This window comes from Neodiprion virginianus, chromosome 2, assembly GCF_021901495.1.
Source record: "Neodiprion virginianus isolate iyNeoVirg1 chromosome 2, iyNeoVirg1.1, whole genome shotgun sequence".
NCBI classification, from domain to species: Eukaryota; Metazoa; Arthropoda; class Insecta; order Hymenoptera; family Diprionidae; genus Neodiprion; species Neodiprion virginianus.
In genome coordinates, this window is record NC_060878.1 from 27221640 (window position 1) to 27247046 (window position 25407).

Below are 25407 nucleotides of genomic sequence, written 5' to 3' on the forward strand. Positions count from 1 at the left end.
AATACTTGTGACAACTTAATACAGAATTGAATCGAGCCTTTGAAATCTTTGAATGATCATATTGTGACTATCCATTTATTCAAGATAACACGGCGCAAGTTCGTTATGATAATGTGAAATTTGTATCAAAAAAATGTGAAACTGAAATCACTAAAAATTTTAGAAATTGTTGTGTCAAAACAATTTGAGTTTATTTTAATTTATGTTATGTTGAGTCAAGAGTTCAATGGTAGCATCAGGTAATGAAAATTGTTGTAACAAAAATCTTTTGCATTGAGTGACCATTAAGAATTATTGCGAAGCGCAGAAAACGAATTCCTCGAACGATATTATTTGTAATTTGTAACAGTTTTTGTTTAGTTATAGTCAATATTAATTGCGATGACTCGAAATTCAAGTTTACTTTGAAGGTGTCCTGGAAACACGTGAAAAAATTGTCGACGTTAATATTTCGCCTGTTGAGAATGATGCAAAATCTACAAGAAAATGGGAAAAATATGGGTTTCTAAATTTTTTTTGCATGAAAAATGGAAATCCTCATATGACTATTGATTCTAACATCTAGCTTAAAAAAAAAAAAAGGACTGAGACGTCTCGAACGTAGCAGTGCAGAGGTCAAAACGTTATTTAACATTTTTTTTAGCCATGCATCAATTGTTTTCACTTTTGACTGCCCAAAAACGAATAGCTAATAGCACACCGGCCATTTCAGCTGCATCTCTCCTTAAAACTAATAATAATTGCTTATATTACGTTATATGTTAAATATTTTGACGGAGATGATTCCAAATCTGAATATACGAACTCATAGAATTAATAATGCAACGTACAAAAAAATTGGTACAGACATGTATTGAAATAATAAAGCTTACCATTCATTTTTTACTAACGATTTATTTTTATCTCGACACCTCCTTTCACAGGATGAACAATTTCTCGTCGGAGTTGCAGCGGAACATGTTCGTCGGGAAGTCTTTGCTCTAGAAGAAAGTTAAGTTGAGTTGAAAATCCATGTTATAGTACGTATGTAAATATTCATACATGCAGATATAGAATTATCGCTCGTTGCAGGAGTCGGATTTTTTTTCTTGAACAACTTTTCAAGCAATTTTTAAGTCGGGAAATAAGGAAACCTAGATTTTGCCATCAGAAACGAATTTGATTAACTGAAATTTCGAATGGTTCGAATAGAAAGGAATTCAGTTTTATTTGACTTCGTAATTTGAAAAACTTGGGACTGATCAATTCTGTTCAGGTTATTGAGACATGTGTAGTGTAGACATACTTTTTAAACGTTGTTGGATCACCGTTTGATGAAAGTTTTTTGGAACGGCATGAAGGCGGGGCGCTTGTAGGAGCTCCTCGTTGACATTTTTTTGCCGAACGTTTTTCACTATGTTTTACAGAACTACAACACGTCTCCACAGTTTTCCGTGAATGACGACTTTTAGACGACGTGATTTCGCTAAATCAAAACGCCCAATGTTTATCCGAGTATTCAATAAGAATTCAACCCGAAATAAATAGTCGGATATACTCACGAGTGTGGTTTTTTTCTATTCGTTGGACGATTTGAATCCTTACATTTTTTTGGCATGATTAGGTGACGAGTGGAGGTAACCGATAAACTAGCACGGATTTACACATCGCACTATATGTTCTTGAAATTTTACAACGTTCAGGCATTTTCACTTCAGACGTTTATGCCATAACAAATTTTCAATAGTCTACCTTTTCGGTTTTTCTTTATGGAGTACACATAATTTATGGGATGGAAGCAATGAAGATTTTACTTGCAGCTATAACCTTTAGACCGAACAAATCCGAAGAACCATTTTTAATTTTTCGGTAGTAAAAAGTCTCTATGTTTTGTTTACAATGTTGTTTATATCTCCTGGCTTCTTTTCTCTGAGAAATTTTCATGTATTGTGAGAAAGGATTCATTGGAGCTTTGTGTACTAACCCTATTTAAGAATTTCTTATTCAAAATGACGAATTTTGAAAAAACTGAAATGTTTAAAACCACTATATTGTAAGGGTAGAATATTCTGAAAAAATCTATCAGAATTAATTTTTTCAAGGAGTTCTAATGCAATATCATAGTATAATTTTATTAATAGTTGGGTTACAAACACTGATGTATCGTGTGTTTGAAAAATTTGGTTTTCATGATCAATCGCGTTTACGAGATTTAAATAATCTTGGTACACGACGCCCAACTGTACATGACATCGTGTCACGATGAGCAGGAACAAGAGATCTTGGATACAATTTTTAAATCATTTGTGTTCAATAAAAGTTGCAACAGTTTTGAAATCTAAATATACTTATACATACAGTATAATTGAGAATTCGGGAACACGATTGTAGTGTTATCATTTATAAAAAACACTCGCACAAATAACCCACTTCACTAGTCAATTTCCCAACAACATAGCTTCCAGTTTAATATAACTGTTAAGAGGTAAATAAATAATGAAAATAATTTATTGGATGACATTCTGTTTAATTGGACAGTCACCAACAGTCAAGCAATAGGGCTAGTAAAAATAATATTTAATTATCATTTATGAATAAAAATACTAGTAATAGTTGTATTCCGACACAAGTATCATTATGTGCGAATGGGTCTTTATATGCTGTAATACGAAATGATTAAAATCGATGGATAAAAATCTTCACTTGAGCAAACTTTGCTGTGTGATTATATACCATTGAGTTTATCTTGGCGTTGTACATTGCAAATAATACCTATATATGAATAGCAATTTCAAAATACACATTGTCTTGAATTTAGAAGGTTCCACTTCATCTCGCACTGCGTCTAGTAGTTCGCATTTGTTTTTCGATCTCAAACTGTCGTATATCTGCTCTCTGCAGAAAATCTTGTCTCTCCAAGTACCCGTCCTTCCCCTTATTGTGTGTACTTATTTCCTCTTCAATGTTCTCTTCTTTCTTATAGGAATCCCAATCCAGCTTAGACTTTTCTAAAGTGCTTATCTTTGCCTTCTTTCCAAGTTGACAAAGAACTGAAGATATGCCACTCAGACCGCCTTTACAAATTCCTCTGCCTTTTGCACCTCCGCTGCTACGTTGCATGGAATCAGCTGTCGAATCTCTCGTTGAGGACAAAACCAATCTTGCCTCAGCACAGTCTGCAGGCACCTCTTTTTCCACTCTTACTTCTTCACCAGCAAATTCGAATACTTTAGTTATTTTTACTTTTTCTTCGTTCACTGATTTTATCAAAGGTTGAGTTAATTCTTCCTTGGAACTATTTATTGAATTCTTTGACTTAGGCCTTGACACAACAGCTGAAAAAATAAATATGTCTAATCAATTTTTATTTCTACTCATAATTAGTTATGTTCTGGTTTGAAAAAATGGTAACAAAAGTGAGATTTAAAAGTATGATTTAATTCTATCAATGAACATAATACAACAATACTTACATGTATCTTTCATAAAATCAGCCCAAAGTGAGTCTGCTCTCTTTTTTTCATCCTCCTCGCTCAATTTTTTTTTAGCCTCATTTTCTTCAGTTTGTTCTTGGCTATCATTACTTTCTTGCTTTCCTTCCCCAACATTTCTTAATCTTTTCGTACTCTTATTTTGGTTTTTTAAACCTCGTTTTGTTCCTTTACCCTTTCCCTTATGCTTGTCTGATACTTTCAGATTTTCATCATTTTCATCCTCTGGACCGCTCTCTATTTCACCCTCCGATTCTACCTCAGATCCAGCCTCATTGTCAGCTCCATCAGGTATGTAATCCTCATCGTCGTCATCGGAATCAGAAGGCAACTCATGTTCGTTGGACATGCTCTTGCAAATGAAGATTGAAAAATGATCGAATGTTGGCAAATGAGAACTGCTTTTGATATGGCAAATGTAGGTCAATTTCTAAAGAATATTTCAAATCTAGCACTGTGTTTCTGATATTGAGTATTAATTCGTTTTGGCATGAATTGTAATGAGTGGAGTATTCGCCATATTACAGGACATAATATACATACAGTTTTATGGGCATGGGTTCACGGGTTTTGGTAACTTTCCGGTACTATGAAAATTGTCGACATAATCGCAATGAGATTACTTAAAATACGATACGAAGTAAACAAAATTACAATGACTAATTTTGAATGACAAGTTCAATATAGCATACCCACGAGCACGTAGTAATAATATGGTACAGAATTTTCCAATGCCTCTCACCTTTTCACTACAATCGACCAAGGACTAGACAAATTTGTATGCAGGAAGACGCTTTATTCAATTATTGAGATTAACCTCGGGTTTTAAGTACATGTAACAGAGTATGCTTTCGAGGTATTCTGAAGTTTGCTTCAAACAGAATCTTTTTGCTATAGCTGACTGATTTAAAGGACAATACCAAACACTAACTGCTACAAACGATCAACAAGACCGCTGACTGAATAGACTGAAACGCTAAATTGCGATACATGGTCAAGTCAATAGTCAATGCCTTAACTTTCCGACTAACTTCTTTTTGGTCTGAAACAAGATGCGAGCTCAATTCTATACGAATTATATGACAATGACTGGTCATGAAGCCTTATGGTTTAAGCATGAAGCTGACACGAAAAAATGGGATGTATTGTCACCACGAAGAAGGGAGGAAACAGACATATCTCCGCGATACAAAAGTGGGTCACATTCTGTTCGGAAGTTTGTCGTTCCAATTACCTCCGCTTGCAGCGCTGGTTTCGTCTGTTGCATTGGAAATTTAACCCTCCGCCGGCTATCCATCACGATATCGTTTATCGGCTATTTTTTACCCACTTAGGAGTATCCAATAATTTCCAAAAAATTCACGGAACCAGTTTTGAGCCTCACATCAATATTCCAGCAGTTTTTATTCCAAAATGTTTGACCAATTAACAAATAGAAATTTATTACCAATGCAAAACGGGTAAATTCGACCATTTCACTAAAAGATCGATATTTTGAACCCAAATTTCTATTAAGAAAAAATATTCTAGTGTTTTATTCTTGATACTATGGTCTTTCAAAAAAACCTACTCACATTGGACTCGGTTTCAAAAAACCTGGGCTATTGCGAAAGGAGAAATTTCGCATAAGATCGAAGTATTCGTGAAAACACAATGTTTTTATCGCTAAAATATGTAATTTATTAGTGAAAAAATGAATGTTGACATGTTATATGACAATTCAGACTCGCTTTGCTCCTGCGAACAACCTCGAGCAAGGTAAAAAAAACAGTTCCCACACAGTGTCATAATATACTATTTAGGTAAACTTGATAAATAGGGTCAGAAACTTTGATTTTCATCGAGAAACTGTGGATTAGTACCTACGTACCTCAAAAGTCGAAAAAACTGACGCCGCCGGCTACCTGTGACAAATTCGTTCACTTTCCAACTTCGAACGGTCGTAACTTCGCAAGGTCCTGATGCATACTAACGTGCTTGCACGTGTGAGCGTATGCCACCGTGAAGTTTTTTTAGGTGCTGGTTCCGAGGCGCATCCACTTCTCCCTCCCGAGATACCAGGACGTGCCAAAGTCAGATATGACGATTCGTCATGGATGGCCGGCGGAGGGTTAAACGCGCTACACGGGCGCAAAGTAAAATGACGACTGATGTTTGGCAACTCAAAACGTTGCTGAGACTGGATGAGACCGAGGTTACGTGCGGCTGTGTATTTATGCTGAAATACCTAAGATAATAAATATATATTATCTTAGAAATACCCCCACGTGACAGGGCACCTACAGACAGGTGCGAACCTACAGTTAAGGCCACCTACAGACAGGTGCGAAACTACAGTTAAGGCCACATCAACGATGACACCACCCATCGCCTAAAAATCGAGAAATTTCCAGTCCGTATGTAAGACCGTGGTTAAAACGGTGCATGGCATGCGCAGAAGCAGAGAATCTCTACCGGTTACATACTTAACTGTTCTAGAATTTTACTGTTCCAGAGCTTCTGTATGCACTCAGCATTCGTGGCTGATCAACATTACGATAAACGTTCACGATTCGTTATAAGTCTGTAGTCGACACGATACGGAATTACGGTGGGTACGTCATACTTGCGCTCTTGTGAAGTGTAAAAGTGTACAATTTTCTACGGTGTATATTCGCGACCGATACCATTGCATTGATTAAAAAAGTAAATAGTACAAGGAGGTAAGAATGTTAACTTGGGGTGCTATTACGTTACATCGTAAATGTTTATTGATTGTATTAATTTGTGGTTACATACGTCAGTGACGCATTCGCGTACATACTAAGTACGTGGGCGTAGCGTTATTGAGATTTAAGCTTTTTCTTCATATTCCGTCATATGACGATAACTGTCTCACGTTTGAAGGAAATTTCATCAATATTCCACACTATCAAAACGTAAAGATTTCGAACTACTTTTATCATTCGGTAAAAATATTCTCGAATCGCTGTGACGCATCACGAATTTGATCACATATCACACACTTGCGTATGTATGTGCATTTTGTAGTTTTCTATAGGTATCATCTAACTAGGTATTTATAGTCATTACTGTTATCATCATACTCGGATTATGTACGAATATGACTCAAGGTACCTGTTTTCATGTGCAATATAATGCTATAGTGTTTTATTTACAAAGCTTCAGGGATTTTCATAAAGTTTTTCTCTACTGAACCTTCTTCGGGTGTAATATTATGATAAGAATTTTTGTCGGATGAAGATAGCAACGCTGATCTGACCGCAGTACAGTTACAAATAATAATAAATATTAAAACAGCTTCAATCATAATTTTCAAAGCAATGATAAAAAAAACATCATTCCTTAGGTTTTGATACTCATTATACTAAGATATAGGAAAATTAAGTAGGCCAATTGTAACAACCTGTGTAGAAGCTGCAGCAATGAGACAGTTATGTCATATTCCATTGAATTATTCACATGATAAAAGTCTTTACTCCCAGTTTAACGCAATTCTTATTATGAAAGTTAACAGCATCGTTCGAAATTGTTTTAAACTTTCGAAATTACTAACTACCAAGAAAATATTCAACGACGGTTGAACACTTAGATATTTATTAACTCGCTGCCTAGGCGGCTATTCAGCCACGCATAAGTATATCTACACCTTCAATCACGTTACTCCTACCACAATAGTAGTTTACAATTAGTAACAAGGTGTCAATATACAAAACCACAAATCATGTGAAATTCTAAATTTGGCTGAAACGAATGGGTGTAGCACTTTCAATGTAAGAAGATTTAAGAATTCGCTGCTTTTGGATCATACAAGTCTGCTAGTTAAAAGCTTTTACTGCATTGTAATTACTGACGATTTCCTGCTCTTACTGTTCCATATTAAATTTAAGATTACAATTTTTTGCTGTACTTTTGTAATACCCTGGGGCCTCAAAGTTCTTATGGTTGGACATCTATATATCTTCTATTTACACAATTATTAAATATTTTTGGAGAATAATTATATAATGTATTGCTACCTTAGAATACAATTGAAATGAATCATTTTTTCAATCGCCTTTATTACTGTATAAAGTCTTGAGTATTGTAGAAATTTTGGAATTGTTGAATTTTTTAATATTCAAAGATATGCGGAAATTTATGACGTATAATACGTAAAGCTGTATTCTTCAATACATCTAATCATAAGCAAACCATACTCGACATGAATACCAGCACATCAGTTATTTATATTTAACCCATTAAATAAAAAATATGCTTGTTATATTGTTGAGATGGGACTTTTCGCTTCTGAAACTAAGTAAATGAATAAAGCTGGAACTTTCTGACAAATTTTAAAAACTGCATCGAAGTTGTACAGGAACTTGGGGAACTACAGCTTCACAGATGAAAGTATTCCCCTAAAAATCTCTCTTAAAAGTGAAACATACCTTGTGTGCTTGGACAGTTGGTCAATCTAACAGAATTCATCTTACAAGACAGATAGTTTGTCCAGAAATGACCTGTTTTTTCTTTGAATAAATCGTTTCAACGGATATTTATTAATGAAAAGGCTTTGAAAATCTCTAATGAAGATAATAATTTTTTTCCCCAAAAATTTAGAAATATTATCAAAAGTGAGGAAATTTTTTAATCAGTAAGGGAATTTTATGGTGGTTTAATGGAACGAGAGAGAATAGAGCATTTTGTTTATCATGAACCAATCGTTACGTCATTACAAAAGTCTACCTATGAGACAAGAATTTTTCTCCAACAAATTAAAAAAATGAAACAGAATCGTCTGCAACCGCACGTTTTTCCATATATGTATAGTTGCATTGTTTGAAACTATGTTAGAAACTATTCTTCCATAGTGTCTATTTGCATGGTAGTGTGACTCTACAACAAAAAAGCTGGTTAAACATTTGATTCACCGTCATTTAGCAATGCCCAACTTCCACGCAATGCATGGGAAAACAGTGTCACTGCGGCAAAGTTGGCAACAGTTACACATCTTATTTTCCCCTGCACAATCTATCATTTGATGACGAAACATCAGTTTCCTCAATGACTCACATTATCTCAATGTGATTCTTTCACTCTTATCATGCAAGTAAAGAAACCATAACTTTTTATGACAATACGACATTGCTTTTTACGTTTTGCATTTTGTCATGATACGTTTGTCGTTATCGTTATTGTTCTTGTTGTTGTTTAATACATTCAAGTTTTCTAATTTGTGCAATTGCTTGGCATTTCAGAACGGTATCATTAAAACGGAGCAAAATAAGTCATTACATACTATCTTTAATTGATATTTATGTTTTGAAGATGTACAAATCTTAAGACGCATAATACAGGACTTTCTAAAACCTGTCTATGGAAGTCAAGATATCGACCCACGTTACTTTGTTCATTTCAATCAATTCAAATTCCAATTGAAGCTGTTTCCATTGGCATAAAAATGTGCAGAGCGAAACAAATAAAGGCACGTGTCACTTTTTCATAATTTCTCACTTCTTGCATTCAAATATCACAATGTAATCTTTTACCCTACACTCAGAGCTTCCTGACTACCAAACTTGTTGCCAATGTTTTATTCATTATGAACAGTGGTACCTGCCATGGAAGGGTTCTTGACTCCCTGCTACTTAAAATAAATATCGTATCGAGAGATGCTCATCGATTAAAAACTGCGATTTTAAAACGAAATATTACTCGAATTAAATATAGTTCATTTTCCAAAACACAATGGTTTTCCTTATATGCACACCAGAAAAATCGTTTTTCAAATAAAGGAAGCTACAAAATTTTCCTTAGCAAATTATGATACGTCTTCAAAAAGTAAAGTCAATTATTAGAAACGGTACCTTGTGATCTAAAATATGAAACTGACATGAGAATGAATTTTAATGTGATTCCGGCCTATGATGAAATGGCACGTTACATTGCGGTCCATGGTCTGCATGATTTCATTACAGATGAAGAAAATTGGATAAATTGAAATATTTTTCACAGCTTTTCAACTCAAGAGACTACAATAATGAAATATTCATTAAGATTAAAACATTTCAGCCCAGTTTAAGGATAAATTAGCCCCACTGTCTGAATGGCAAATAAAATGTTAGGAAAGGAAAACAAACACCAGTTAACAAATTAAATAACCCAAGCCAAGTTATTAACAATTTGGGCAAAAGTTTTATAATTAGAATGCTCGAGTGAACTTTGGTATAAAAATTTCACTTTTTCGGTTCATAAATTTATTGCAGTAAGCTTCTGAAGAAGATATAATCTCGAAAAGTTCGGTAAATGGAAACGTCACTTTACCAAATTTGTTCTCTTTCACATAGTAGCCTTTTTCTAATGGAAGATTGAACCAGCATGTTTCTGTTTACTGTTCGGTTTAGCTGAAATTTTAACTTCGTAGCTGTCTGGATGTGTCAAGACTTTCTAAAATCAGATTGATCTACGAGAAGAATTAGATACCATCAATACTAGTGTATAGAAATTTTCTAATCCATCGATTTTCAGTTATTTCAGTTATCGTAATTTTTATTTTTTTAACCCATTTTGTTCTTCAATGACGATCAGGTGGTAATATCAGGTATTTTCTTTTCAGCTATAAGAGTTCGATACGATGTCAACGTGGCAGCAAACACCTGGGACTGGATACTATCCAGGACAACAAGGTTTTAATCCCAGAAAATTTTTCTCCCTCCATGACATTAACAGTCTATATTTTCATTAACTGCAATACCACAAACTGTACCGCGCATAAATATGATATGAATGTGAAATCTTTTCCTCACCTAATTTATCACCACAACCACTTACTGTGCTCCTGCAAGGAAAATACCGCTATACTACTAAAAGCATGGTTACTAAGTAAAACATTTATTGGAAACATGTGAATGTTACTCTTTAAATAAAAGATATGATGTCTGATTAGTGTGAAAGAAACTGTATAATCTTGTAAAGATATGAATGTTTGTTTTCGATTTATCAAGTATAAGTGATATCTGACTCTCAACTACGCTATTTGGCTTTTATATCGTTCCAAATATTATATGAAAATATGCTATATTACAGAAAGACGTATAAGACATGGTATCTACGTGAAAACATCCATTTTGCATTGCAGATGTCATGTATGGCTGTTTACCCAAAACCTTTCTGTATTTCCAATCCCATTATAGTGTGGATATCGAAAAATGCACAAGCTAATTAGCTCTACTCTATGCATGAACGTAACTAATCAAATGTGTTGTGCTTAATTCTGTACTGCAGGTGAATTGGCTTGACGTAGATAATTTTTTGTATGACTATATGTTATTACAAATACCTTATCAAAACGTAGATGTTTGCATTGTGCAACATGTTATTTCGACATGTTTCTAGAATGGAATCGTCTTGATGCAAAATCAGCCATGTCATTGGAAACGATTTTGTGGAACTTACCTGAAACAGATATTTCTTGATAACTATGGACAAAGGTACTTCGTCATTAATCATCAATAAAAACACTTAAATTCGATATATCATTCAAATTAGCCAGAACACAATTACTTCTGCAAAATATTAATCAATTCTTAGTATGTTTGCTTCAAAGCACTTTTAAATTTGAATTACTTTAACCAGGGTGGCAGCAGACCGGGACAACTGGGAATAGTCAGGTAATTTCATTTACTGGGAAAATTTCGGGAAAAGTCAGGGAATGGATTATATAGAAAAACGTATTTTTTTTTATAAATTGTCTTCAAACTTCAAGCATGTTTCGTAAATTTAGCTGATCTTGCTTTCAGAAATCGTATAGTGCAATTTCTACACACCCTTGCTCCTCCTCCTCCTCCTTTTCCGCCAACTTCTGCTTGCTGGAGATTTTGGTCATAAAACCCACCCAGCATTACCTAAGTTTTGGGAAAAGTCAGGGAATTTTATTTTAGAAAAATTGTTGCCACCCTGTTTACGACACATCGTTTGTTCTATCTTAACTCAATACGCCCTGTTCAAAATTCAGGAAACACAGTCAAAAATTCTCCTGGAGAATAAATCTTTGAAATACCGAACATATCATCCTAAATACTCGGAGGTTTGACATTTGTAAAATATTTTCCATTATTCTTTATATACGGTCTTTTTAAAAAATTATGAAGTTTAGTGAGCATGCTTGTGAAAAATCATATGTTGGTAAAATTTTTGTAACGATTCATGCTGAGGAAAAATAGTTATTTCGCTAATTTGGAATTGTCTGAAATATAGTAGACCGTAATAAAATAAAACAGACTCATATTTCGTAATCTTAGTTCCTTCAAAATCATTGTAAAATTAAGAAAATAGTGATTCTTATCAAATGTTTCGTTACGATGACGTTACTAACTTCAACCTCCTTGTGAAAACAAAATTGACTTCCATCGAATTGTTTTTCTCCACAAAGAAATTTGGAAAATTATTTACATTAAACTTAACATTTGCAGTGCTTGATCAAGTGCATGTATGACCTGGCTGGTTTTGTAATAAATTAAAATTTTTAAAAGGTCCAGTTTAATTTCAAATATCTGTAGACAGAATAACGGGTTTAAAATGTACATGTTTTATGGCTTGACTTAGTTAAATTTTATTTAAATCAGACAATCTCTGAATTTCATTTCTTCTGAGAGTAGCAAAGTACAGAAAGATCTGCTAACAATATTCATTGCAATTAGCTGATGATACATTTAATTCTAGGACCAAATACTGGATATCCATCTCAAAACCCAGGATATCCACCTCAAAATCCTGGATATCCTCCTAGTCAAGGATACCCACCACCACAAGACGGCTATAATCCAGGATATCCACCTGCCTATCCAGGAGGGAACCCACCAGGTATATTTAATAGGGTTAAAAAAAAAAAAAATTTAATAGCAACAAGTCTTTCATTCAAGTTTAGCAGACCAGATTTTTACTAGTATTTGATTACTCACTCTCTGGGTTTGAAGTAATATAATGTCTATCGCAACGATTTTCTAAAATCTGCATAATTTATTTTCCAACTTGAAGCTGCCGGTTTTGTACCACCAATGAATCCACCGTACGGTCAAGTACCACCAAATTCTGGGACACCGTTTACTCCGCCACCCATGCAGGCGGGTATGTACGGCACAAGTTATGCTGAAGACCCCATGCAGGATGAAATCAAAGGATTTGATTTTAGCGAACAATCTATAAGACGTGGATTCATCAGGTTTGTTTAAAGATTTTTAATTGTCAATTTCATATCACCTTTATGTTACACCATAGTTAAATGAATATAATGAAGACGAAATTAATCATCTACTGTTTCACTTTTTATTAACATGAATGTCAACTGTTATAAAGCGATGACTACATAAATGGTTTTTTTTTTTCTTTCAGAAAAGTATATGCAATATTAATGGTCCAACTTCTTATCACCATTGGATTTATCGCTCTGTTCCTTTTCCATCCTGGTACTAAGCACTGGTTCAGCCGACATACATATGTATTCTATATAGCGTTGATTGCCACATTTGTTTTACTAATTGCAATGAGTTGCTGTTCGAACTTGAGGCGCCAGGCTCCAATGAACTACATATTTCTACTTTTGTTCACTGTTGCCGAGGGAATAGTTTTGGGTGCTGCATCATCCACATACCAAGTTGACGCGGTAAGTTAATTGCAGGCCTGTAGAGAATTTAGTAGAAAAAGCCATTTTTAAAACTAATTGTTAATGCTCTGTACTTCGGTACCTTTTTAAACAGTGGTAACATTTGAGCCGAATATTTTTTGTTTCTACGTTACTGAAACTATTACCCTTGATTTTCGTGGTTTTCAATAGCAGCTTATCAAATATTTTAATTTAATTTGAATAATTCTCGGTACCTAGATAAGTTACGATTTTATCTGTTGCAAAATTAACGCATTCAATATGGTAAAAATTTTATTCTATGCATGTATTTTTCCTAATGATTACAGGTTTTGATGGCAGCCGGTATAACAGCAGTCGTTTGTTTTGCCTTGACAATTTTTGCTTTCCAAACAAAATGGGATTTCACCTTGCTCAGCGGAGTTCTCTTCGTTGCCGTAATAATTCTGTTCGTATTTGCGATAGTTGCAATCTTCGTCAAAGGCAAAATCTTCACTCTAATTTACGCCTCATTGGGTGCGCTTATTTTCTCTGTGTATCTTGTTTTTGATACGCAATTGATGATGGGTGGCAAACACAAGTATTCCATTTCCCCCGAGGAATATATTTTCGCTGCTCTGAACCTGTATCTTGACATTGTTAACATCTTTATTTACATTCTAACCATCATAGCCGCTTCTCGTGATTAGTTTAAAATAACATGATTCCTAATATTTGCAAACTCGGATTTCGACTTAAAAGGAGTTCATAATACTTTGATAATAAATCGCGTTTTGATAACTGCTGCAACGTGTTATGCACATAGCAAAGATTGTGTATTTTTATAAATACACGTCAACAGTTCCGTAAGCATGTCTGCAAAACAAGGACTGAGTGAGCTAAATAAAGCATGGATGTCGTTGTTGAACCTTATTATTTTACCAGTCTGTTATTGTTCTTACATGAATAAATTCTAAAAAAAATACATATTTTGATAATTTATAAGCGAATGCTGACGTATGTATGTAACCCAAGTCGGCGTAAAGAAGTGCTTATTGCGCGAGTCGAAATAACCTATATGGTCAATTTCATTTTAATCGATTCTGTATTCTACTGTGTTTGCTAATTATCCTGAATTTTTGTTGTTACATCTTGTCGGGTCAATGCGATTGTTCGCCTTGTCTCACGTGACATTATTGCCAAACGATTAGTGTTAAATTCGTTGGTTGATGGCAGGGTGATTACATTCCTTTTAATTTTCGTTATTAAAGAATGGCCGATCGTTCAATTTGTTGATAATGTTTAATATTAGTTTTGCCCTTTTTCAACCAATCATTCGCAATTAATTAGTTGGGTCTGGGGCCGCACCTTCATTTCCTTTGGCTCGGCTATTAAGAGTATTTTTTTTTTTTTTGTTGGGGGAAGGGGGTTTTTCTAGCATGGTGTCCGGTTTTCTGAAAGTCCTTGAGGTCCTAGAGATATCCTTGAATTTTTCTTGTGTCCTAGAAATATTCTATATTTAAGGTTTGCTGCGAATGATATATTTATTTGTGTTCACTGAGTAAATGTTTTTAAAAAGTGGATTCCTGCCTCGAATCGCGTTTTTCGTTTTTCCTTACTAACATGTGTAGTAGAAATAACGTACATCTTGTACGTTGCGCCGATTATATACAGTGCCTTCTGCACTCTGCATTCGTTGTAATTCTACTTTTCCTGAGTGTCCTGGAATTTGTTACGGATATTTTACCGGACACCATGTCTAGGATTCGATTAGTTACCATTACCCATTTTCATTTGAAATTGCATACGTGGAATAAGGCATACAAATAACTTTTCTATTTTTTCATTTCTTTCTCTTTGACATAGACTTTCTTCTTATCAGTTTAGGTTTATATATAAACTAGTGTAAACTTCAGATTGAGTTTCAGCAGAGTTTATAATTGGATCTTTATATTTAAGAAAACCTTTGGCAATGCAAAATTGAAAATGTTATATTTATATATTTATGTATTTCAGTAATGAGTGAGGTACTTTTGAATAATACAGCTATGTAAGTTGCAGATGTAAGGTAGCGTATACTTATTATTTGGTTTTCACAACCTTTTCACATATTCTTATGAAGTAAGCATATGTAGTAATTTAATGTAAATGATTTTCATCGATGTTTGTAACTTGGACTAATGTATTAATCGATCTGGTGTCCAATCGTATTATTGAATAGCATAGGTGATTATAATAAAAGAAAAAGTTAAATATACATATGTCAAACTTCGTAATTTCGTTTTGAATAGTCCGTAACCTTTTTAACCAGAAAGTTGAATTGTAGAATGGAACTTGGGTGGAACTGAGAAGAGCAGCAAGTTTTCAGCAATCTAAGAGCATATTTTTCGTTGGTCAGCATTTTGCTGTCTGTCTCAGTTGTTAAAAACACATGATAACACCTAATTTTCTACAATATTATTCATCAGAAACAAGGGCCTGCATTCAATTAAGCTGCAAGGGCGGACACCCTGTGCCTCAAAAAATCTAGTATCTTCCTATTTGGGTAACGTTAAGCGATTGACTTGGAGTCTTCATTCGCTTCCACAGATTATATGTATAGTGACTATTGAAACGATTTGATAAATTTCCATCCTAGATTGCTATTGTACTTTCTTTAATAGAAATAACACGTACGTCACGTTTAGGTAATCTATTCTGTTCTACCTGTATTATAAGTTTCTTGCAGCTTTTCTTTTGCGCGAATTTTTGGCCAGTCAGCAATTTCCACACAACTGGTAGAATTGACAACAAACTTTCAGGAAACCACCATCAATGCCTCCATGAACAGGGAAAATTTTCATTTTCTCGAAACCGCTATGTGCACTGTTTTGCAAGGAATAACAGCGATGCGCAGGTAAAATTTATCGAATTGAACCATTGAATACTATTTTGCTGAAAATGTAAGTGCGCACGATAGCCAGAGACCTGGAAACACAGTTACATAAATACTGCTTATAAAAACCGCGCTCTTCCTCAAAAAAGTGTTTTTGATCACAATTGCGTGTAAAATGGGGCTGTCGAGCCCTTTTTTGTGTGTGAGATATCTGGACTTTGATATTTGGAGATGCATACGTCAACGTCGAAATCGACTAAGACACACCCCGTTAACATAAATTTTCATTTGAAAAACTGAACAAGCATGAACAAATCTAGATTTTCACCGATTACTTTTGAGTTTGAACTGATAGAACAGCTTTGCCAACATGAATTTTGTTGATAGAAATTCGTAACGTTATTTGTTAAGAAAATGCTAAGGAAGATTTAGCGCCTCTAGAGGACACACAAACTGAAAGTGAACGACAGAAGAGAATTGATAGCACAGAACTAGCTATCTTATTCGTATTACACATTCGCAATGTTATTAACACCTGTGTTATTGTCATTAACACCATTATACAATTATAAATTAGTAATTCCTTCGAAATATTCATTTTGTATTAAGCAACAGTATTTTCATTTTAATAATAATGAGTCCAATTCCGGATTAGTTTAAAAAATGAAATTATTAATCACGACATACTGGGAAAACAATAAAGACAATCATTCAAACTATTTAAGACATTTTTTTTTAACACTAATATTTACAGGAATATAATAAAGCTATGGAGTTTCGAAATTCAATTTACACGGGGAATTAGTGTAAACGGATTTCTTATAAATTAAGCGCTGTGAGCATAAAAGTATTAAATTGTTTATTATAGGTACATATTTAATAGTCACTGTGTTTTTACACTAATACAAGATCATAATAAAAGTTATGAAAATTGCTGTTGATCATGTTCAGTGATAACTCATTTATGAACATCGTAATCGTTGCAGTCTGAGATTGAATAGTAATGTTGAATATTACTTGGTTGTTTTTTTTTTAGCTACAGCAGCTGCAAGATGATCTATCATATAATCCATCCGTATCTCACCACAAAAAGATTTGCCATTATTGAATTCAGAAATGTATGTATGTACATTTACACTAATGTAAGTCTTCGTTCAGTATAATAAGTATAACCATTTACAGAGCAGGGAATACATGATGTCCGAACAAGATTTTTCTATAATAACGTCAGAGTGAACGTATTTCGATAAAATTGTGTTGAATTTTTGAACGTGAAGTTCAAAACGAAATTTGTGTAATGTCGCGAACTGTTATACTGTAATTACTATTTTATCATAATTTCATTGATATTCACAATTATTTCGCTGAGCTGCAAGGAGAGGGCTCGATTACTTACCGAATACAACTTAACTCAGCTCACACCTATTATTCATATGAAAATTGATCGTTATAAATATTTACTCTCGCCCCGAGAGAACCGGTCATTCAGTAGTTGGGCTTTTTTCAATATTGATTTCTTCTGTGCTTCATCAAATCGGTTTGCCTGCAGATCTATGTCTCGATCAAAAGGTCTCCTTGTCGGTTTTGCTGCCTCCTTAGCTTGCTTCTCTTCTTTCTGTTCAGCACAAAGTTAAAGAATCACGATAACAAGGTGGCAACAGAAATCAGAGTACAAAATTTGCTGATATTTCCCTGGTTTCCAGAGCCTGTAATCCCAAAGTTGCCTGCCATTTTTCAGCATTATTACCTACTATCATACTTCAGAAATAGTCATATAAATGCTGTGTAAAGTAACTTGTAGAAAATGGTGCATTAAAGTTAAACACGAGGCTGAAACTAGCGGCCAGAATTATCAGCCAAACGTTCTAATGTTCATTTGAATAAGGTAGTGAAGTTCCAAATCAAAATTTTGTGAAATATCTTGAACCCCCAGTACTTTTGTAGAATTACCAGGATAAGACTGAGCTGCATTTTTCTATTTCCAAAAAGATTAACATGTTTTGCCTAACTCTGGCCGCTAGATTCAGCTTCATAAATTAAACAAACGTTACATGAAAGTGAAAATCGAAAAATGACTCGTTCTATCTTAATTCATTTGTGTTTGATTTCCAGACCCCAAAAATTCCCTGATTTTCCTGATTCATTGGATCGATCGTCAACCGGGGTAATTACTAATTTGCATATGAAATGTCAACTGACTTCGTATTTTAGAAGTCGGAATTTTTTACCTTGTAATATCATATTCTGAAATATTTTTTTGCTGCATACAATATTTAGAAATTTTAGAATAATCTGTGAAAATTGAATTGCAGACATTATTCATACTGTGATTGCAATTTTACAAGATATAACAAATTTCCTTTAATCTGTCTGGATTATTATTTTACCTTTTTCTTTTTGTGAAGTTTTTTCTTATGAATTTCCAGAAGAGATTCTTTTCGTTTCTTTGATGCATGTTTTTTTGCCATTTCTTCCATTGCCTTGTCACGCTGTTGAATCGCCAATTTCTGTGATTCCCTTGCTGGATCAGCTACTTTTGTTTTCCCTAGTACCTAATTATAAAAAAAAATTATCTATTTAATAAGGCAGTACATCATTTTTATTGCAAAAATATCCCAATTGGATTTAGACAAGCAATACAAAAAGAATGGTAGCTTTTAATTATATGGTGGCTACTGCCAGGAAAAACCGTGAAATGTCAGAGCAAAAATTGGTCCCGGAATTTCAAACTTGGTCAGGGAAAAAAGTAGATGACCAAACATTTAGTAAATGGTTGGAAAAGAAATTGGAGAACTCTCATTTAGTTATTGAAAAAAAATGTGTGTTAACCACATCCCACAGAAGTGAAATTTTTTCGGTATTTCAAACAGTACCGCGCCAGCGTACGTAATACACAGACAATATACATATGGATATACTAGGATGGTCCTTATTGAGAATGTTGACGAAGTTTTTCTGGGCCGCCCCCCAAATCGACTCGAAGTAATACAAAAAGAATGTCTCTATTTTTTCAGATTTTTATCTCAACTCTAATCTCTCCCACCAGGAGGTGGATTCAAGATATACGTGCTTCGGCCACATTCTCAGTATATATTTTATTGAAAGAGTAACAACTTTTTTTTTTTAATCTGTAACTGCGAGATTTTAGTAGGCATGGGTGCTATTGCTGAAAAAAATTCACATTATCATACCAGTAATCTAGACGAATTGGGCACCTACTAAATGAAAAACAACGTCAGATTTAGAGAGTGTGCAATTCTTTTAAATTGCCTCGTATTATAATGTATAATCATTATCAGATAGTAGCACCAATGCCCACTAAAATCTGACAGTTGAAGTTTTTTTTTTTTCTGGAAATTATTACTCTTACAATAAAATATATGCTGAGAATGTGGCCGAAACACGTGTATTTCAAATGGGGAAATCCACTGCCTTGGTGGGAGGAGTTAGAATTGAGATAAGAATTTGAAAAAATCTGAGAATTATTTTCGAATTACTTAAAGCCGATCGGGGGGGGGGGGGGGGGGGGGGGGGGGGCAGAGTTCGTCCAAGCTTGGAATTAAGGACCACTCTAATATATGTATATTTAGATGTGTTAACATGTAATTTGTTTTGCCATTATTGAGTTTCTTAATGAATTTACATTGAAATGAAATGAAGAATCGGGTGTATTATAATTAGAGATTCATAGCGCTATTGAAGATAATAAGAACTTCAATCAAGGTAAATTGGAAACTGATCAGGGAATTATATTTCCGAAAAAAAGTGGTTAGCATGAATTATTAAAAATCGTTTGTTGCAATATTATTAAAGTGAAAATCTTGCAGTGTTGAATAGTATTATGCAGCATCGGATGTGTGCGAAGTTGTATGCGTTTAACAACATGCAGTATAAGAATTTCGGTTGTAGACTATCACTGCTTATAGTACATAAGTTTAGTAAAATATTACCTTTTCTTCTTTTTTTCTGGCTTTGTCTGCAGGAGTGTCGGTCCAGCTAGATCTATCAGACATATCTGGTCCAGCTTTATTTCTGAATTGACGTTTACCAAGCCCAAGATTCGCAGCTTGCACCGATGGTAGCTCCAGCATCCATTCTTCGCGTTTCTCGACAACAGAATCCTGCATTTAGCAATAAGCCAATTTTCATCAATCAATACAGGTGAAATAATAATGTGAAGGGATAGCGAATTTCTTCCACTTTTCAGAAAATAAAAAAACTGTACACGTGTTCACAGTTTAAATCAAATGAAATTTTCGAGTGAATAATCAATAGAACTGAGAACATTGCGCTCTTAATATGATACTTGTCTCATACCTGGCCAGCAAGTTTGCTCTTCATTCGTCTTGCACGATCTTCCAACTGCCGTTGAATGTAATTGTCGATTGCTGCCGGATGATCAGCTGGCATGGGTCCAAGAACTTCATCTTCTGAATCAGAGCATGATTTCTCAAGAGTGTGATCTATCACTTTGTTCATCAAATACGGAGGCAGTGTAGGACCAAACACAGATGACCTTGATGAGATGGTGGGATGTTGGGGTGACGTCGACTGTTCATCTGATGATGTTGAAGAGTTCAGCGCATAATCTTGCTGAAAGCCAGGCGGCAAACTTGGCCCGATTACTTCGGTTGGTTTGATCTCTTCTTTGACTTTGGCTGCATCGTTCAGCAAACTTGGACCGCATGTTGCTTGTGATCGGGATTTTGGTAATTCAGAATTGAGTCTGAAAGCTGGAGGTAGACTAGGGCCAATGATAGCATCCCTCGGTTCATTAGTATTATTACCAAATGTAACTGGGGAGCTGGAGTCTTTAGGCAAAAAGTCATCGCAGTTTCCACTATCAGATTTTGTTTCCGTGGAAAAACTTGTTGCTGACAAACTTCGAGACATTTCATTCGGAAAACTCCTGTGCCCGGCTTTGTGGCAAGGAGCAACTTCACTGAAGATATTTTGTTTTCTAACGACTGTATCTACTTCGCCACTACGAATTTTAGGGTGAGAGGGAAGATCTTGACGATATTTTGGAGGCAACACTGGCCCATATATTTCATTATCTACAATTTGTCCTCGATAATCTTCGTCGGCTTTATTAATTGATAACGATTCTTTCCGCCGACTTGACTTTTTTGTATTATTTGAGCTGGGTAAGCTCAGGCTATGTAGTTGTAAGCAGTTGAGTTTACGCGAATCTTGATCCCCTTTTTCTTCGAGCTTATATCCATCTTCTTCCGAATCTTGTTCCTTGCTCCAATCTTTGCTATTTTCGTCGTCTCTTTTATGGCTTCTGCGAAGATCCCGAACCGCAGACACAGATACCTCGGGACCTAGTAAGAAATCTGAAACGGCACTAGGGTTATTATTACTTGGAGCTAGTGGCGTGATGTTGTCGTTCCTTGGATTTACCTTGTATATCTCCTCCAAACGGTGTGTATTCAACGCCGCTTGCTTCTTCACCAAACGTTCGTACTGTCGTCGAGATACTCTTTTTTTGATTTTTGGTCCATAGTAATGAGGTGCTAAAATTTCTCCTCTGATGATCGGCCCTTTGACTGCTGAAGACTTGGCATCTGATGAGTCTGGGGATGTTCCTTCCGTGTCCGATATTATATCAAAATCAGACAGGTTCATTTCTCGGCAATCTTCCAAGGCATCGAGGGACATAACAGGACCAACGTCCGGATCTAATGCACCTAAATCGGACTCGCTGTCGCTTCCAATTTGTTCCAGTATTTTGCTCGGCGAGTGATTATCGCGCTTGAGACTTTTTTTTTCCGACGCTTCCTTGGAGCATTGTTTTCGAGGTGGATTTTTGGCTTTTGTCCTTTCATCATCCATCGGTTTAGTTTTATCCCTATTGTTTGACCTGTCTCTACTATCGTGTTTTTCCCGTGATCTGTGGCTGTGCTTTGCTGTCATTAATCTGTCGTGACTTGGATCACGTGATCGTTTTGGCACGCGACCCTTATCGCGCAAGTAGTCTTTGAAGTTCTTTTCATCCTGATCTCTGGGGTCTTTAGTTTCTTTCACTCTCACATCTTTTGGAGCGCGTATACCGGTATTTTTCAAGTCTCTCGATCTCGAATCTTTAACGTTTCTGTGATCTTTGCTATTGGATAAATTTCTAACGGAATCTTTACCATCTCGGTGATTTGAATTTTTGGAATCACCGCAGCGTTTCTCACCCTCCAGTAAAGTCTTCAAGTCTGGTAATTCTTTAATATTTCCTTTGCTATTATGCCTCGAATCTTTATTGTTACTTTTATCGTGTTTATTATCCCTTAATGAATCTCGGTCCCTAGAATTTTTCCGCCTAACTCGATCGTTGGCTTCCTTACGATCACGATCCTGTTTCATTTTACCAGCATCACTTCTATTGTGACTGCTTCTTTCCATAGATCTTGATCTGTACTTGGAACCTTTAGACACTGGCGATCTTCTTTTGTTTTCACTGTGCAGTCTTAAAATATCATCCTTTCTAGTAGCTTCAAAACGAAAACGTCTTCCATCGTCACTATCCTGAGATTCCGAGTCGGAGTCAATCGTTGTCATTTTCAATATTTTTTCCTGAAAGTCAATTATTTTGATAGATAAAAGTATATTTACAATAAAATTTTACTGGATTTGAATTCATATTTATATTTGAACTTAAAAACTGCCAGAGTTCTTAGTTATACCCTGATTAAATATTTCGTTATCATGAAGTCAAAAAAAAATTCAAATTTTCTCACCGACTATAAGCGCAATAAGAAGTTGAAAACATTAGAAGAGCACAGCTATGCCAAAATTTGCATATTCTTTCGAATTGTACTATAAATTTAAAAATTTAAGTATGCTTTCAGTTTTACAAAACTTCGAATGCTGAATTTTGGTTTATCTTTGGCATAGCTCTCTGATATAAAATGTGTGATATATGCAGCTAGAAATAATGGAAGGTAATGACAGTGCTGAATAACAAATATCCATTGATGCATAAGATTTAAGCATTTTATTTGACAATGCAGAAGCTAGAAAACCCCAAGATAAAACACAGACTTAAATCCAAAGGAGGAATAATTTCACTGAATTCTTCTAGCGGAATCTTTTGTTTCTTCGTTTTTGAAAGGCGTCTTCTTCTCGAGGGTGGATCGTGTAAGGCTGGCATTTACTTCTGGAGTCGTCTTCTCACTTGATTCCTGAGCTCGCATCATCTTGACCACCTTGGCTGCCCCGTATTTAACAGACTTAATAATGCCGACAGTAAAAATCCCTTTCAAGCTTTGCGAGACGCTAGACTTCCACACAATATCCTTAAGGCATGCTTCCAGAATTTCACTACACTCCGGATCGTGAGCAATGGCACGCAAGCAGTCCTCTGTGTCTCTGGATCTAGGGCCCTGAGACCACGATCTCACTAACTTGACCTGTGGCATGCGTGGCAAATGATTCAAATGATGAATCCGGGCAAAAGGGCTGGTGTCCTGATGACACATGACGGCGGGCTCGTCTGACTTTGGGATTTCAACATACCGATCAAAGTGCTTAAGAACGGGATTGTAGAGAGATCTAAAATTCTGTATCTGGGGTAGAACGATATTGTGGACTTTATTCTTGTCTTCGCCAAAGGTCATTCTGAAGTCTCCGTTGTAGGAAAGGTTGGCAATCGTCTTGTAGAAATCAGGTTCCGTAAAATGCTCGGGGAGTAGAATTAGCGTGGCATGGACAGCAGAGTGTAGATTCTGTATCAGTGCTCGTCGTAGAGGGGATTCTTCTTCCTCAGGTTTAACCAAGACCTGAACAGGCTTGTGAAGTCTTCCTGCTAGGTAGAGAACGTTCCAATCTAAGAGATCCTCGATCAAAGCGGTGTCAGAAGTTACTCCATATTTAATCAGTCTGCCCTCTTTGCTCTTGACCAATGTATTATAAAATATGTGAGCTCCCCATTTTTCTTGGATCTTGGCAACGCTGTTAGGACCCAAAGAACGCATCAACTGAGCGTAGTGTTCAGGATTTAGCAGCATGTTCTCCTTGTGCCAACGGCTTGGATCGCTTACAACAAATACGAGATCCAGCATATTCTTGGATAGATCACTGCTCTGCTGCTTCATCACTCCCGAACCGTAAGCAAAGCAGAATTTCATGTTACCCGGAAATTCGGTAAGGATTTTCGCGTATTGAGAAACAAGCGTGGCTTTATTCATGCTTCGTGTTTTAGCTCTCTTCTCTTGGCTACTTCGCGAATGTTTTATCAGCCTGTTTTATTTAGCAAATGCTTGGCGACGCAACGTCCCAAGAGATTCCCGAAACTTTTCGGTCGTCACTGATGCAGAATTTCTACGCAGTGTTCGGAACAATGTTTTAAAAAGAGACGTCAATGCTGTTTGCGTGTTTATTGTCAACAGTTTTTGCTAAATGCAACAATGTTCATCATGTATGTTCGTTGGAAATGGGAGAGATCTGCCATGCAACGCCTTTAACGCAAAGACTGGTCACTGGGACTAACCTATAAACTAGCTCCGTGATCGTGTCGTAACGAGTAGGTTATACTTACGAGAATTGATGCGCCGTTTTAAAGTTGATGGCTGGATGCTGGACGATAAGTAATTGATCTCGTGGCGTACGGATTCTATTCATGCTACCTAACGTAGCTTTCACAGTACATATTGCGAATTTTCGTAAGCAAATAAGGACGGAAAAGTGTGCGCAAGAAAATGGATTTTGTGCAGTACTGAAAAACAATGCATATGGTAGAAATCAACCGTGCCCAAGAAACATGAGTATTTTCTCGATTAACGAATGGCGGTAGCGGAACTGTTCCAAAAATTTTGAACCGCTCGAAATTATCTCGTCGTTGAACAATTCCCACTATTATTATCCCCCCGGAAGAAGATATCATTAAGATTCTGCGGATCTATGGCAATCGAGAACCTATGCCACGCGAACGATGAATAAACTACTGCGTGAACTGGGAAAACGTGGTGAAATTGAGATCTGTATGGCGCGCGTGAGGCCTGTTATAAACGATCGTGGGCGGAAATAGATGCTCGCTCTTGTAGATACATACGTAATCAAGCAAATCTATTCCGTAAAGAACCGAGTGATCCTTAATTATTTACTATGCTTTGAATATACTTAAATATTACCTAAATATCACAATTTTCAACATTATATTTTTGCGTATATTTCGATACTTTAAAATCAAAAGGCACAAGTTAGCCACTAGGCATTCGGGCCTATCGACACGAGACTTTATACTTTTACACATGTTCCCTACACACGCTATTGTGCATAACTTTCATGTACGGTTTAATAATCTGTGTGTTGCGTAAACGGTGCACTTTATTTTATTAAATAAAATCATAAAAACTGTACCAGTTATACACATTAATGGTACAGGGAGAGTGCGTAAACGTAGCAAATGATTATTTCTTGCCATGTTTAGCACAATACATGCACGTTACACGGTTTAATATAATACTTGA

At 35.6% G+C, this 25407-nt stretch overlaps 4 protein-coding genes across 13 annotated transcripts; 1 reads left to right on the forward strand and 3 right to left on the reverse strand.

The window, feature by feature from the left end:
- Positions 1-2084: 2084 nt before the first annotated feature.
- On the reverse strand, positions 2085-5481 carry LOC124298645 (craniofacial development protein 1). 5 transcript variants are annotated; one of them, XM_046750922.1, is made up of 3 exons: positions 5341-5481; positions 3453-3822; positions 2085-3314 (listed from the first exon to the last, which is right to left on the reverse strand). In XM_046750922.1, the coding sequence occupies exons 2-3, from the start codon at positions 3817-3819 to the stop codon at positions 2809-2811; spliced, it is 873 nt and encodes a 290-aa protein (XP_046606878.1). In that variant the 5' UTR covers positions 3820-3822; positions 5341-5481; the 3' UTR covers positions 2085-2808. The 5 variants fall into 5 exon arrangements, with proteins under 5 accessions (XP_046606878.1, XP_046606873.1, XP_046606875.1 ...); XM_046750917.1 differs by lacking the exon at positions 5341-5481 and adding an exon at positions 4502-4588; XM_046750919.1 differs by lacking the exon at positions 5341-5481 and adding an exon at positions 4213-4483.
- Positions 5482-5911: 430 nt separating this feature from the next.
- On the forward strand, positions 5912-15328 carry LOC124298644 (protein lifeguard 1-like). Of its 6 annotated transcripts, none has more exons than XM_046750913.1 (6): positions 5912-6060; positions 10069-10138; positions 12174-12314; positions 12489-12672; positions 12843-13113; positions 13422-15328. In XM_046750913.1, the coding sequence occupies exons 2-6, from the start codon at positions 10087-10089 to the stop codon at positions 13779-13781; spliced, it is 1008 nt and encodes a 335-aa protein (XP_046606869.1). In that variant the 5' UTR covers positions 5912-6060; positions 10069-10086; the 3' UTR covers positions 13782-15328. The 6 variants fall into 6 exon arrangements, with proteins under 6 accessions (XP_046606869.1, XP_046606870.1, XP_046606868.1 ...); XM_046750914.1 differs by having other exon boundaries at positions 5932-6064; XM_046750912.1 differs by having other exon boundaries at positions 5970-6155.
- Positions 14495-24915, reverse strand: LOC124298642 (uncharacterized). The gene is made up of 5 exons (XM_046750908.1): positions 24477-24915; positions 20264-22513; positions 19897-20067; positions 18334-18498; positions 14495-17561 (listed from the first exon to the last, which is right to left on the reverse strand). The coding sequence occupies exons 2-5, from the start codon at positions 22496-22498 to the stop codon at positions 17394-17396; spliced, it is 2739 nt and encodes a 912-aa protein (XP_046606864.1). The 5' UTR covers positions 22499-22513; positions 24477-24915; the 3' UTR covers positions 14495-17393.
- On the reverse strand, positions 16076-24464 carry LOC124298643 (phosphatidate cytidylyltransferase, mitochondrial). The gene is made up of 2 exons (XM_046750910.1): positions 22963-24464; positions 16076-16085 (listed from the first exon to the last, which is right to left on the reverse strand). Exon 1 carries the CDS (start codon positions 24124-24126, stop codon positions 23005-23007), a length of 1122 nt encoding a protein of 373 aa, XP_046606866.1. The 5' UTR covers positions 24127-24464; the 3' UTR covers positions 16076-16085; positions 22963-23004.
- Positions 24916-25407: the final 492 nt, after the last annotated feature.

What these genes read in the sequence shown, in the direction of transcription:
- LOC124298644 (XM_046750913.1), top strand. Translation starts at nt 10,087, where the DNA reads ATGTCAACGTGGCAGCAAACACCTGGGACTGGATACTATCCAGGACAA. An exon ending in ATACTATCCAGGACAACAAG is followed by an intron (nt 10,139 to 12,173) that starts GTTTTAATCCCA and finishes ATTTAATTCTAG; the next exon opens with GACCAAATACTGGATATCCA. An exon ending in ATAAGACGTGGATTCATCAG is followed by an intron (nt 12,673 to 12,842) that starts GTTTGTTTAAAG and finishes TTTTTCTTTCAG; the next exon opens with AAAAGTATATGCAATATTAA.
- LOC124298645 (XM_046750917.1), bottom strand. Translation starts at nt 4,567, where the DNA reads ATGACCAGTCATTGTCATATAATTCGTATAGAATTGAGCTCGCATCTT. An exon ending in TTGTTTCAGACCAAAAAGAA is followed by an intron (nt 3,823 to 4,501) that starts GTTAGTCGGAAA and finishes TTCATTTGCAAG; the next exon opens with AGCATGTCCAACGAACATGA. An exon ending in TGATTTTATGAAAGATACAT is followed by an intron (nt 3,315 to 3,452) that starts GTAAGTATTGTT and finishes TTATTTTTTCAG; the next exon opens with CTGTTGTGTCAAGGCCTAAG.
- LOC124298643 (XM_046750910.1), bottom strand. Translation starts at nt 24,126, where the DNA reads ATGAATAAAGCCACGCTTGTTTCTCAATACGCGAAAATCCTTACCGAA.
- LOC124298642 (XM_046750908.1), bottom strand. Translation starts at nt 22,498, where the DNA reads ATGACAACGATTGACTCCGACTCGGAATCTCAGGATAGTGACGATGGA. An exon ending in CCAGAAAAAAAGAAGAAAAG is followed by an intron (nt 18,499 to 19,896) that starts GTAATATTTTAC and finishes TTTTATAATTAG; the next exon opens with GTACTAGGGAAAACAAAAGT. An exon ending in AACTTCACAAAAAGAAAAAG is followed by an intron (nt 17,562 to 18,333) that starts GTAAAATAATAA and finishes TGTGCTGAACAG; the next exon opens with AAAGAAGAGAAGCAAGCTAA.